The sequence below is a fragment of the Furipterus horrens genome, unplaced genomic scaffold, assembly GCF_987537825.1.
Source record: "Furipterus horrens unplaced genomic scaffold, mFurHor1.1.pri manual_scaffold_5, whole genome shotgun sequence".
Classification (NCBI taxonomy): Eukaryota; Metazoa; Chordata; class Mammalia; order Chiroptera; family Furipteridae; genus Furipterus; species Furipterus horrens.
Window position 1 is genome coordinate 159,022,560 of NW_028327175.1, and position 13,835 is coordinate 159,036,394.

At 34.6% G+C, this 13,835-nt stretch overlaps 1 protein-coding gene across 1 annotated transcript in view; it reads left to right on the forward strand.

Moving 5' to 3' along the window:
- TET1 (tet methylcytosine dioxygenase 1) overlaps positions 1-10,143 on the forward strand; it is a 117,391-nt gene extending 107,248 nt beyond the window's left edge. The window contains exons 10-12 of the mRNA XM_090278112.1: positions 397-534; positions 3,756-4,104; positions 8,531-10,143. Coding sequence (XP_090134238.1) covers positions 397-534; positions 3,756-4,104; positions 8,531-9,540 — 1,497 coding nt within the window. The 3' untranslated portion in view covers positions 9,541-10,143. The remainder of the gene's footprint in view (positions 1-396; positions 535-3,755; positions 4,105-8,530) is intronic.
- Positions 10,144-13,835: the final 3,692 nt, after the last annotated feature.

The window sequence follows — 13,835 nt, forward strand, 5'->3', positions numbered from 1 at the left end:
GTGCGCCGCAGGAGTTGCCGGTGTTGACTACAACGTCAAACCGCCTTAGGGACTCCGGCTCCGGATTTTCTGTCGGGGTTTACTCCCTTAGCCTTTCCCCTGAAGAGGTATGCCGCAAGGCAGCGGAGGTTTTTTGGAATCAGAGTTTTCCTTCTCTGATGTGCCCTGACTGGAAGATCGAACCAGCGACACTTAGCTCGCAGGCCGACGCTCAATCCACTGAGCCAAACCAGCCAGGGGCTAAAAACTTCATAGTCAGTGCAATAATACACTAGTTCCAGAAATCTCTGAAATTACAAACTAATTAATTTAAGAATTTTGTCATGAAGTGATTTTTACTATTTACTGAAATTGATTCTTTCTGTCTCTTAAACTGTATGTTATACATTTTTTTAGGTGGAATATGAACATGTTGCCCGAGAATGTCGGCTTGGCAGCAAAGAAGGTCGTCCTTTCTCTGGGGTCACTGCTTGCTTAGACTTCTGTGCCCATCCCCACAGGGACATTCACAACATGAATAATGGAAGCACTGTGGTATGTACCTGGGTGGCTTTTGATTCTAAAAGCTCCATTGCTATGTGCTTAGGCTGAGGTCCTTAAATATGACTTATCATATTGTATATTCTGATCATGTATATATAATAATAATATAAGTTATTATTGAAGTACTTCCAAAGATGTTATAGAACCGCCCTGACTGGTTTGGTTCATTGGGTGGGTCATAATTCCTCAACCAGAAGGGTCGCCGGTTTGATTCCTAGTCAGGACACATGCCTTGGTTGCGGGCCAGGTCCCCAGTTGGGGGCGTGTGGGAGACAACTGATCATCGCTCTCTCACACATAGATGTTTCCCTCTCTTTCTTTCTCCCTTCCCCTCTCTAAAAATAAAATCTTTTTTTAAAGTTTTCCTTTGGTGAGAATAAAAAATAAAAAACCTACAGAACTAGCTTTCAACATATATTTTGTTGAAACCCTTGAATTATCTATTTAATTATTGTATGTATGTTGGGAGGTAGGAGTTATTCAAAGCCACAATTCTACGCTATCAAACTGGTAGTTAGGAAGTTAAGTAACTTAATGTTTCTTTTTTTGCCATCTATACTTCACGGTTTTTATGAGAGAACTATGCCAAATTTATCATCTCCTTAATGCATATTCATTTGTAATAAAATTGCATGAATATTCAAAAATTATTACAATATTTGTATTTATGTGTGCATACAATGTTTATAGCCATGAAAAGGATCACATGCTTATAGTGTGAAGTCAATCAAGAGATACTTAAATTAGGTACAAGACCCAGTGTAAAATCTAGCAATAGTCCTTTATTAAGAGAAATGAGTTTGCTTCAAGTAATTATTTTCTTCTAATCTTGTAAAAAGGTTAATGAAGAATAATTATTTTTGTAATATGCCAGTTTGGTTGTTTGGCCCAGTATAAGATGCAGCTACAGGGTCTCAGCTGTGATTTGAAATGCACAGTCTAATTCATGGCTGGTCAGTGAAGTCTGTCAGAGATAGACTAAGGAACCAAAATAACTTTTTGCATATTACTTGTGCACTGATTATGACTATAATATTTGAGACCGCTGTTACTTCCAAATGTTGGAATTTTAAAAATCTGTCCAGATGACTCCTAGCCAGAGAGTAGTTTATCATCATTACTTAGCTAGTACATTTTACCTGAATTGCCTCATTCCAGAATATCTGATCAGGCTGGATTAGGTTTATAGTCAAACTAAATTTTGGTTCTTCTTGTCTGCTGCTTCTTCCATGTTATTCAGTGCTCGCTCTTCTCTGATGCTTTCATTATTCATGCTATAAGGCTCGTACCTAGAACTTGGCCTAATTCCAAATTTCCCCATCTTCAAAAACCTGAATTCTTAAAATTCTACTGTCAACTCTTCTTCCTCCCTGCTTCCCCAGTCTTTTTAATTATGTTTCTCGTGTCTAGTCCTTGTCCGCTTCTTAGTTTCCCTATGGACAAATAAATAGATTGAAGTAAACATTTACTAATGAAAGATTTGAATTTAACTTAATTTTCTAAAGTTATTAAATTTAAAAATATTGAACTGAAGCCTTGCTGGAAAATATGACCATAGACGTTGAGAAAATATTAAGATTTTTAAAACTTTTAGCCTACTTGACTTTCCCATTTTTATCCATCCAATCCTAGCAATCTTGGAAATCAAATTTGACAATTTCACTTATTTCCAGTTTTATAATATCTCTGCTATCTTAAAAAGAGCTCTTAAGAAAAATGTTTTCAATAAAAAATAATAAAACCATTGGTTATGCTTTTAATGGATCTTTAATGACATTTGAAATTTTTATAAAAATAATAGTATATGAAGAATATTTTTAGGTATCAAATGTCAGGAATTTTCTGTATATAGTTCTATATTTTCATTGCTATACGATGAATAAAATAAAGTAACAATAAAGGCTGAGAGATAATTTATATAAAAGGTAGAATTTTCTTAATTTGTCCTATTTCACATCCAAAATAAAGTCAGGCAAAGTTATTGATATGCTCCTAACAATAATATAAGCAAAATGGAACAGAAAGAGAAAATGTATCAGGATAAAATATTTCAGTTATTTCTTTAAAACAAGTAGAGTATAAATCCTACCTCTTTTGTTTCATTGATAACTGTCAATTTATTTATTGAAGGGAAAAACTCACCCTGGTCCTGACCAGCGTCGCTTAGTAGGTTGGATGTCATTCCACAAAGCAAAAGTCACTGGTTCAATTCCCGGTCAGGGCACATGCTTATGTTTTGGGTCAGGTCCCCAGTTGGGGGCATGCAAGAGGCAACAGATTGATGTTGCTCTTCTTTCTCTTTCCCTTCCCCTCTCTTTAAAAATAAATAAATAAAATCTTTTAAAAAAATCAACCTGAAAAGGAAAGCAGAAAAAATTTCTATAAATTTCACTTACAGATGTGAAAATATCCTAGAGGAAAACACAGCAAATTAGGCAATTCATCATAATTAAATCCCCTCTACCCCAAGGAATGTGACGTTATTCAAATATTAAGAAATAGGGTGTGTATAGGCTAAAATAGTATCTTCTTTATAGTTAATATTTAATATGAAGGTCATGAACAGTTCACTAACTGTTCTTAACTTAGTTAAGATAGAATGGGAATAGCCCTGGCTGGCATGGCTCAGTGGGTTGAGTGCCGGCCTGTGAACCCAATAGGTTGCCGGTTTAATTCCCAGTCAGGGCACGTGCCTGGGTTGCAGGCTGGGTCCCCAGTCAGGGGGCGTGTGAGAGGTAACTGGTGGATGTATCTCTCACATATTGATGTTTCTTTTTCTCTCTTTCTTCCTCCCTTCCCCTCTATCTATCTATCTATAAATAAATAAATAAATAAATAAATAAATAAATAAATAAATAAATAAATAAATAAATAAATAAATAAAATTTTTTGAATGATGGAATATAACATAAAGAAGGCTTAATAGTTAAAATATTATAAAATACATTAAAAAATACAATATCATTTACTTATAAAATCAACTCAAAATTACAATGGTCTGCTTACAAACAAGAAATTAATTACTAGAATTTAATAGTGTTGGGTGGCTTGACATACAAGACATTTATTTAAAATTAATATACCTGTAGTAACCAATTGCAAATGAAACAAGAATATCGAACCCTTGCACTGTGGCAACAATAAGAAGATGGAAATAACTTTGATGAATGTGCAGGACCTATATTTTCCATTTCATGTTTTCTTCCTATCAGGTGTGTACTTTAACACGAGAAGATAACCGCTCATTGGGTGTTATTCCTCAAGATGAGCAGCTGCATGTGCTACCCCTTTATAAACTTTCAGACGCAGATGAGTTTGGCTCAAGGGAAGGAATGGAAGCCAAGATCAAATCTGGGGCCATTCAGGTCCTCACACCCCGTGCTAAGAAAAGAACATGTTTTACTCAGCCAGTTCCTCGTTCTGGGAAGAAAAGAGCAGCAATGATGACAGAGGTCCTCGCGCATAAGATAAGGGCTGTGGAGAAGAAATTCATTCCTCGAATCAAACGGAAGAATAACTCGATGACAAACAACAGTAAGGCTTCATCACTGTCGATTTTAGGTGAGGTCTATGGACTGTGCTAATTTTCTGTGCACAACGTTCAATTGGCAGAAGTTTGCAATTTCTTTTGCACTGTATTCTGCCTCTCCTTTATTTTGGCTAGTCTTAGGAATAAAGCATTATGGAAAGAAAACTTTTATGTTAGATATCAATCAATTAAGATAGTTAATTGTTCTTATATGTCATTTGTTTTAATATAGCTTGGTTAGAGCTCAAACTATACATAAGACACCAAATATATTTCTATATACATACTTACCAAAATCTAAAGTCAACAAAACAAGTGACCCATGTGTATTTCTTAATATTTTCTTCTGTTAATGCTTTAAAAAAGAAAACAAAACTTTTTTTTGTCCCCATCTATCTTGAGGACCTACTCCTTCTTGGCATACATAAAGTAACATCACTTTCTTGAAGTGTTCCTGATCATCTTTAATATCAATTTAAGTAACCTACTCAACAAATGTTACCGAGCACCACTTTGAAGTGTTCTAGGTATTGGAAACACAGCCGTGAAAAAGAGGAGAGATAGTGCTGTAAAACAATTTCATTTAGATAGGGTTGTCAGAGGATTCACTAAGCATGAGGCATTTATGTAAAGTCCTGAAGGAAATGCAAATCTGCAGCGCTTGTATTTGGAGAAAGAGCATTCCAGACTGCGAAAGTGGCAAATGCAGAAGTCAGGGGGCAGGGATTTCCCTTGAATACTTGATGCAAGCAAGGAGGCCAGTGTGGCCAGAGCAAATGTGAAATGAGAATATTTGGAGATGAGATCAGGGAGGTAAGAGGGGATCTGAGCAGTTCATCTCAGGTTTTCTAGATTGCTGTATACACTTTGGTCTTTATTGTGAGTGACAGGAAGTTTACTGGAGATTTCATGGTAGAAAAGGGTTATGATGTGACTCAAACCTAACATTCTGGTTACTGGGTTAAAACTAGACTAGAGTGGGGCAGGGAATAGAAAAGCAGGATGATCATAAAGAGGCTATCCTAACAACTCAGCAGAAAGATGAGATGTTGGAGCTTGGACTGGAATGGCTAATAAGGACATGAAAAATGTCTGATTCTGGATATGGTTTGAAGGTAGAGTCAATGGGGTTTCTGATAGATTAAATTTGGAGTGTGGGCCAAAAACTGTCACCGTTTTACTCTGATGTTATTGGCATGGAACTGGAAAGATGCAGCGGAAGATCAGCTCACTTTTGTCTGAGTGTGGTTCTGAGAAAAGGGTCAAGCTGGAGATATAATTTAGGATGTCAATTTTATAGAGATAGTATTTCAATAAGCCATGAGAATGGATGAAATCACAGAGAAACTAACAGAGATAGAAAAGAATTTTAATCAAGGACAAAATCCTGCAAATTCTCAATTTGTAGAGACTTCAGACATGTGGAAGAATCAGCAGGAGAGACTCGGTATGTCCGGTGAGGTAGGAGTGAAACCACAAGAGTGTAGTGTTTCAAAGGAGTGATCAACTCTGTCAAATGCTGTGCTGCCCCTGTGTCAAGTGAAATGAAGACAGATTATTTCACCATTAGACTTGAAGGCTATTTTAGAGGTCCTGCTAGAGCAGATTTCATTGCAGTAGAGTGGGGTGAGAATGAATGAAGTGGATTTACAGGAAAAAATAGGAGAAATCCTTGTGGTTAGCTATAATGAAGATGAATTGAATGAAGTGAAGGTTATATAGTCAAGGTTCTTTCTTTAAATGGAAAAAAAATTTTATGAATCCCATGTCCCTCATATGCTCCCAGTTTAAAATTTTTTCAATACATAGCCATTCTTATTTCATCTGTGCCCTTACCAGACCCCACCCCTGAAAAAAATTTTATAACAAATTATAGAAGTCATATCCTAAAAACCAATGATTCATCAGTATATGTCACTAAAAGATAAGGATATTTTATAACCATTATACTTAAAACAAGCAAAAAAAACTTAATAATGCCATAATACTGATTTGTGTTCAAATGTTTCATTTGTCTCTTAGTTGTTCTTTTTGTTTTATACATTTGGTTAGTTTAAGACAGTATCCAAAGAAGGTTGCACATTATATGTGGTTGATATGTCTCCTGTGCTTTTTTTTTATTTAAAGCTTGCTTTTTTTCCCTCTTTTTTTCTTTTTTCTTTTTTCATTATAGCAGAAACCATTGTCCTGTAGAGACAAATTCAACCTCAGTTTTTTTTTTCTCTGAAAATTCATATGGCAAGAGCACCATCTGTGATTCTTACATTTCTGTTTCTTTACATCAGGATATACATAGTATCTGATGGTATATCTTTTTGTGATGTTGAGCCTGAATCATGGGTCAGGCGTTGTCATCCTAATTCACTGATTATATTATTCCCCATCAGCTTTTTACCCAATGATTTTAGGTAAATTTATATTCTGTATTGTTTATTTCATTAGGAGTAACAAAATCTAACATTCTTTTTCCATTTGTTGGTTCATCTTCTTTTAAAAGGAATATTGCCCTTATCAATATTTGTTCATTCTGAGGAATGGTTCATATCGGGAATTCAGAATAGATGCTTAGCTATTTGTCTTTATTCATCAGATTTCAGAAGGCAAGTCAGTTCCCAAACATCTTCTAACGTGGTCAGTTTTTAGAAATTTAGTGTTTTTATCTTGTGATTTTTTAAAAAACATAGTTTATATTTCATTACATAGTAAATAGTTTATTTTTTAATCTAAATTTTAAAATGCTTTTTAAAAACAATCCTCAAATTGTCCCATCTTTATAGTCAGTAAAAACCCACCAAGCCGGCTTCTGAATTCTTTTGTCATGACCCCAATTATCTTTGATAGCCGCTTTTCTGACAAGATGTTCCAGGCTCATCTTATATAATCCTGCCCCGTATCTAAAATCAGCCATTTCTCCAAGGAACTTAAAGGAAAAAATACACCCTGAGTTTATACAGATATTCAAATTTAGAATTAAAGGGTATTCTTTAACTTCTTTGAGCTTTATGTTTATAAGAGAGGTGGTTTATTTTTTGTTGTTGCTGGTTTTCTTTTTTGAGATGAGAGAAATGACAGTGCAGATATTTATAATGATGGAAAAGATTCAATAAAGCGATGGGGAAGAGGGAAGGCAGGGAGAATTATCACGCCTTTTTGCCTGTAGCTTCATTTTACAGATTTTAATATAGGTTTATTTTAAGATTCACTTAACTGGTTACGTGCTACTTGAAAATAACAATCATATTATTTTCATCTTTGTGTCATTCCCCACTAGACAGCACCTTTACATGCTAGTTTTTAAATAATATATACCTTATTAGTAGCCATATGTACAATATTTGGTCCATAACTTATTGACTCCTATGTAATCTTACCAATAAAATCTTTCTTTTATGAGTTTTATACAACTCAGTGAAAGACTCATCACTATTTTAATGTTTCCTTTCCACGATTTATATTTGTTGACCACTTAACCTCTATAATAATAGTTGTAGCCATAGAGAGGAGCTTGGGTTTTTTGACATCCCACTCTTTGGTTCCTATGTATAAGTCCTCTTTAGAAATGAGAACCAATGTGTCTCTAGGTTATATTGCCTGGGTGGAAAATTGCAGATCTTCTGAAGTAGATGTTTGCTCTTATATTGTTAATTATTTGAAAACATAGCCATTTTACTTTTTCTGTTTCTTGATCAAAAAATTCACTGTTTTTGCATTTCCAAAATGTTTTTAAAACTTCAAGAGAGGGAGAATGTCCTCAACAAGAATATTTCTATTTGATGTGATGTTTGTGAGGGTGTCAGAGCAGTCGCCCACATTGGCCAGTCTGATAACAATGATCCCCCCCTACTCAGTGAAAAAGAAACAAGTTTAAATGTGTGTGTTTTTAAGGGTTACAAATGACTTATTTTCAACTAACATTTGTTACGTGACTCCCCTTCACTAATAAATAACTTTGCCAGTTATGATGCTTTCATTTCCCAGAAATACTTGTAAACTATTACTTATTTTTATTTTTCCAAAAATGAGGTCGTGCAATACCTAAAATCCATCTAAACATATCCTTGTGTAGTTAAATATGTTGTCATATTATCAGCTGCATTATATTCCATTGTATGGTTTTAAAAACATTGACTTAATAGCCAATTAGGTCATTTCTAATGTCTTACTATTTTACACAGTGCACATCCTTCTGGCGAAATCTGTGTATTTACTTATGATTATTTAGAAAGTGAGAAATTACTTAAGGAAAATTATTAGGTGAAAACGCTACCAAACTACATCCAGTATTTTAATGTTTGCATGTGTGTTTGAGTTAAAGTAAATAGAACAAAACCAGCCAACATTACCATCATCTGTGTTTTATTATATTATTCTTTGTACTCTAAAAATACTCTTTAAAAACAACAATTACCAAAAGTAGTCTGTACTTATCTTCACATTTGATTCCTTTTCTCTGTTTAGGGAATAAAACTGAGACCTTGCAACCTGAAACAAAAAGTGAAACTGAACCCGATTTTATCTTCAAAGGTTCAGACAACATTAAAACCTACTCACTGACCCCATCCATTCCTCATCCAGTGAAAGAGGCAAACTTGTCTCCAGGTTTCTCCTGGTCCCCTAAGACTGCTTCGGCCACCACATCTTTTAAGAACGATGCATCAGTTTCGTGCGGGTTTTCAGAAAGAAGTAGCAATCCCCACTGCGCAATGCCTTCTGCAGGACACAGTGGTGCTAGTGCTGCTGCTGGGGAAGGCACTGGAATTGCACAGCCTCATGAAGTGAGTCCTCTTCCCACCTTGTCTACTCCCATGTCAGGTTCCCTGGCTTATTCAGAGCCTTCCACTGGTCCATCTGAGCAGCTAACTTCTAATCAGCCAAACCAGCAGCCCCCACTCATCACCTCTCCTCCTGAACTTGCTTCCTCTCTGGTGGAAGAAGAAGAGCAGCATTCTGACGCAGATGAGCCTCTATCAGATGACCCCCTATCAGATGACCCCCTGTCACCTGCTGAGGAGAAATTGCCCCACATTGATGAGTATTGGTCAGACAGTGAGCACATCTTCTTGGATGCCAATATTGGCGGGGTGGCAATAGCACCTGCTCATGGCTCTGTTTTGATCGAGTGTGCCCGGCGAGAGCTTCATGCCACAACTCCTGTCCAACACCCAAACCGGAATCATCCTACACGCCTGTCCCTAGTCTTCTACCAGCACAAAAACCTAAATAAACCCCAACATGGTTTTGAACTAAACAAGATTAAGTTTGAGGCTAAAGAAGCTAAGAATAAGAAAATTAAGTCCTCAGAACAGAAAGGTCAGGCAGCTAATGAGGGTCCTGAACTGCCCCCTGAAGTTAATGAATTGAACCAAATTCCTTCTCATAAAGCATTAACATTAACCCATGACAATGTTGTCACTGTGTCCCCGTACGCTCTCACACATGTTGCAGGGCCCTATAACCACTGGGTCTGAAGGCTTTTCTCCTCTTTTTAATGCCTTTGCTAGTGCAGTGTATTTTTTCAAGGTGCTGTTAAAAGAAAGTCATGTTGTCGTTTACTATACCTTCATCTCACCCATTGGAAGGCTGAGGTAAAAAACAAAGGGTGGGTATTTCTTAACTGTGACTATATTTTGACAATTGGTAGAAGGTGCACATTTTAAGCGAAAATAAAAGTTTTATAGTTTTAAATACATAAAGAGATGTTTTGGTTAGGTGTTAACCTTGATAGAATCACTCAGTTTGGTGCTTTAAATTAAGTCTGTTTACTATGAAACAAGAGTCAGTTTTAGAGGATTTTAACAGTAATGTGCTATGATGTAAAATCAAGATACACAGTGTTAACTCTACACAGCTCCTGGTGCTTAACCACATCAACACAGTTAAAAATAAGCTCAACTATTATTTCATGGTGCCATTGTTCCAACATCTTCCAATCATTGCTAGAAAATAGGCATATTCCTTTGAAATAAACCAATGAAATGTTTTCTCTCTGAAAGTATCTCTCCTGTATAAAATAACTCATTATTGTTAGTAATGGTTGGAGGCTGTTCGTAAATTGTAAATATATATTTTAAAAGCACTTTCTATTTTTAAAAGTAACTTGAAATAGTATAGTATAAGAATCCTATTGTTTATTGTTTGTGCATATTTGCATACAAGAGAAATCATTTATTCTTGCTGTGTAGAGTTCCATCTGATTACCTGCAATATGTATTCTAATCATGTATATTGTTTGTGTTTTTAATGTGTTTTTCTCATGCAAATATTAGCTACTTATATAAAATAGTTCGATCATGCAAAAATTGTTAATTATCTCTAAAGCTGGAATTTGAAAGCATATCACCAATATTGATTAACATTTTCTTGGGAACTAAGTAATAGTGTTCTCTTCTGATTTATTAAGCAACATTGGCCCAAATTTACTTTCACTGTAGTCTTCTTAATATAATCCATGAAAAGTGTTTCCAAAAGAAGATGGGATATTATAGGATTTAGATGAGTCAAATGCTTCTAAAGTTTCAAGGTTATAAAATACAAAAATTAAATAGTAAGAACCTTTCCCATCCCAAATTGCCTTATTTGTTCTGAAAGTCATTCTGGTACAGAATAAGAATTAAATTTTTGTAGAAATATTTCGAAAACAAATTTCTTATCACACACCCCAAACAAATAGTAAGAATGGTATTAGAAATATAGATCTATTCATAAGAGCTAATCCAAAGTAGTTCAAGCATATTAGTTTTGGGAAAATGATGACGCATCATCTGTGATAATTGCCTATGTTCTAGGTAACAGGAAAAGAGGCATTATATTAATTTTAGTCCTCCTATTATTTTTTCTGTTACTTTATTGGTTCATAGCAAAACAAAAAGAATTGCCCAAAACAAACATTTAGAACAAGAAGAAATTACAATGAAATACTTGATTCTTTTAAAATGCAGAGGTGCTATAACATTTAAAGTCTCAGATTCCTTGGGAGTATGGAAAACCTAATGGTGCTTCTCCCCTGGAAATGCCATAGGAAGCCCACAACCGCTAACACTCAGAATTTTGGTGCAAAACAAACAGTTCCAGTAAGCTCTCTAAAGAAAAACAAATTATAACATATTAAAATAATATATGGTGCAAAGTATTAGTTTCAAGCTTTGACTAATCAAAGTAAAGGAATATGAAGGGATTGTAAATAACAATATGTTCATTGATAGACCATCTTGTACAAGTAGATTTCTGCTTTTGAATATGTAAAATAGGGTAATTCATTGACTTGTTTTAGTATTTTGTGTGCCTTAGATTTCTGTTTTAAAACATGTATATTTTTGTGAGCCTAAGGTTTCTTATACATATAAGTATATAAAGAAGTGATTGTTTATTGTTTCAGCTGCTTAAATAAGATATTTACTAGTATTAGACTATCAAGAATACACCCTTGTGATATTTCATTTTAGTTTTAGACCTTAGCTCCCACTAGATTATTTTCTCACTGTATTTAATGGATAAAGCTTTACGATCCTTTATCCATCCACCCATCTATCCATTCTTCCACTCAACACTTATTGAATGTGTGCAAAATTTAAGTATTAGCTTTTGTTTTTCTTCAAATCACCACCCATGACAGTAAACTTGAAGAATTAAAATTTTAGAAGATACTCTTACACATATTTTGCAAAGAAGTAGCACATTTTCTTCAAAACAATCCATGTGATATATCTGCAGCAATTGAGCTGGTCACTAACTATAAATAATTTCCTTAACAATCTAAACTTGAAGCACCAAAGTTGATATAGGGAATGTTGAGATTTTTTAAGTTAGTTGCATTTAACCAAAACAAGTACATGAAAATATCTAGTCTCAACTAAAAATGTCTCCATTCAGTTATTGTAATTAACACCGTGAATGGCCTGCTCAGCTGTTAACCATAATGGGAACCACACATGATTCCTGCGTTGTTGGATTCTTTTATAAGTTTAACAGTTTACCGTCCCATTGTGTGCCCTGTACTTTTTAAAAAGCTTGTGCTTATTTAATGTTCTGCAGCATTGTGATTGTATGCTGGCTACACTGCTGTTAGAATGCTCTTTTTCATGAAGCAAAGAAATAAATTTGTTTGAAATGACATTTTCACTCAGAAAACTGGTCATCTAACATTATTTCTACACCTCTGTTATATTTTACTGTAATGATCACTTTTGTTTTACCTTTTTTTATAGCACTCAGATTGGGTTTTCAAACTTCTGCCTTTGTTCATGGCATGATAATTGAATTAATTTGTACATGGCTCCAAGGTTAGCCCAACCTGTTCGTAATAGGTTACAAACTTAACCACGATGGAAGAATACCTCCTGCCTATTGTAGAATTCTACAGAAATATGTAGCCCTTCAAAATCCCATTTCAAATGGCTTGTACACTATTATTCAAATTTTTCTTGTGCTTGTCAACCTCACCTACATCCTCTTTCCAGTTCATCCACAAAGCACCAAATATATCATGTCATAAACCTAATTGAAGTATATCAGCGATTTTCAACTGGTGTGCCACAGCAAGAATTTTTAAAATATTCAATACCTGACCTCTTTCCCCTTACCTTGTCAAACAAAAAAATGACAACAGCCAATGAAATAGCCATCTGGTGTGAATGAATCAAAATTAAACCTTTTTTTTTTTTTTTTTTGTCAGATTGGCAAAAAATTTATAGTTTGATGTGCCACAGAATTTTAGTAATTAGTTTATGTGTGCCATAAGATGAACAAGGCTGAAAATCGCTGAAATATTATTATTGGAAAGTGAGCCTAACTGAAAATGTATACCTGTAAGTTAATTTTTGCAACATATTAGCACAATGTTTGCATCTTAAATAACCTTCCAACATCTTTATGCAGTCTGCATGTGAATAAAGTAATTTTGTTTGTTAAATATAGAATTTTACTAGATTAGATCCATAAGCAATTTACTTAAGACATAACCCCAATACATACTTAATTGAATGCATACCCTTGTGTAAATGAGATTCTGACTTAATTCATATGAAGTAACCTACTTTCTAATGTTAATACTTCCATGGATTCCTACTGATTATCATTTATTTCACAATAGCATGTATGCAAATAACCTCGGACTATTTAAGTTTAGTCTTTTTAAACATTATATTGAAAATCTTATCTGGGACAAAGTTTTGACTTTGCATGACAACATCTACTGATAGTGGGCACAGCATTTCTTTTGAATGTGCTAAGTAAATCAGTAGTTGTATGTGACCTTTAATAATACATAGCTACCTTCTATTTCACAACTTTTTAATGCATGGAAATCTGGGTTTTTTTGTTTGTTCATTTTTTGTACAATTGTGAGTTTTGATCTTTTGTAGAAATTTATGACAAGCATTGTGAAATAAGGTAATATAGTAGTGGCCTCCCACAGCGTTGGAAGACACCTTAGACATCATAAAGTTCAATCACTGGGCCCCAGAGAACAGATTTTAATGTCAGTGTGTAATTATTTTTGTAATTAGAATTTAAAGAGTCAAATGAAGGCCACTTTGTGGTTAAAATGACTGTAGGCAAACACATTTGATTTGATCACCCGTAAGGTACTTTATCAATGGGAAATAACCTTATTTTGATACAAGTCAAAAATAAAATGGCTTTGGGTGCTTTTTCTGGGAGATTCAGGGAAAATCATTATGTGAAATTGGATCAAGATTTCTCTCCCTTCAGAGCTTCTTGAACCATGCATGGGAAATTTAACTCATGTTTACCTATTAAGCTAGCC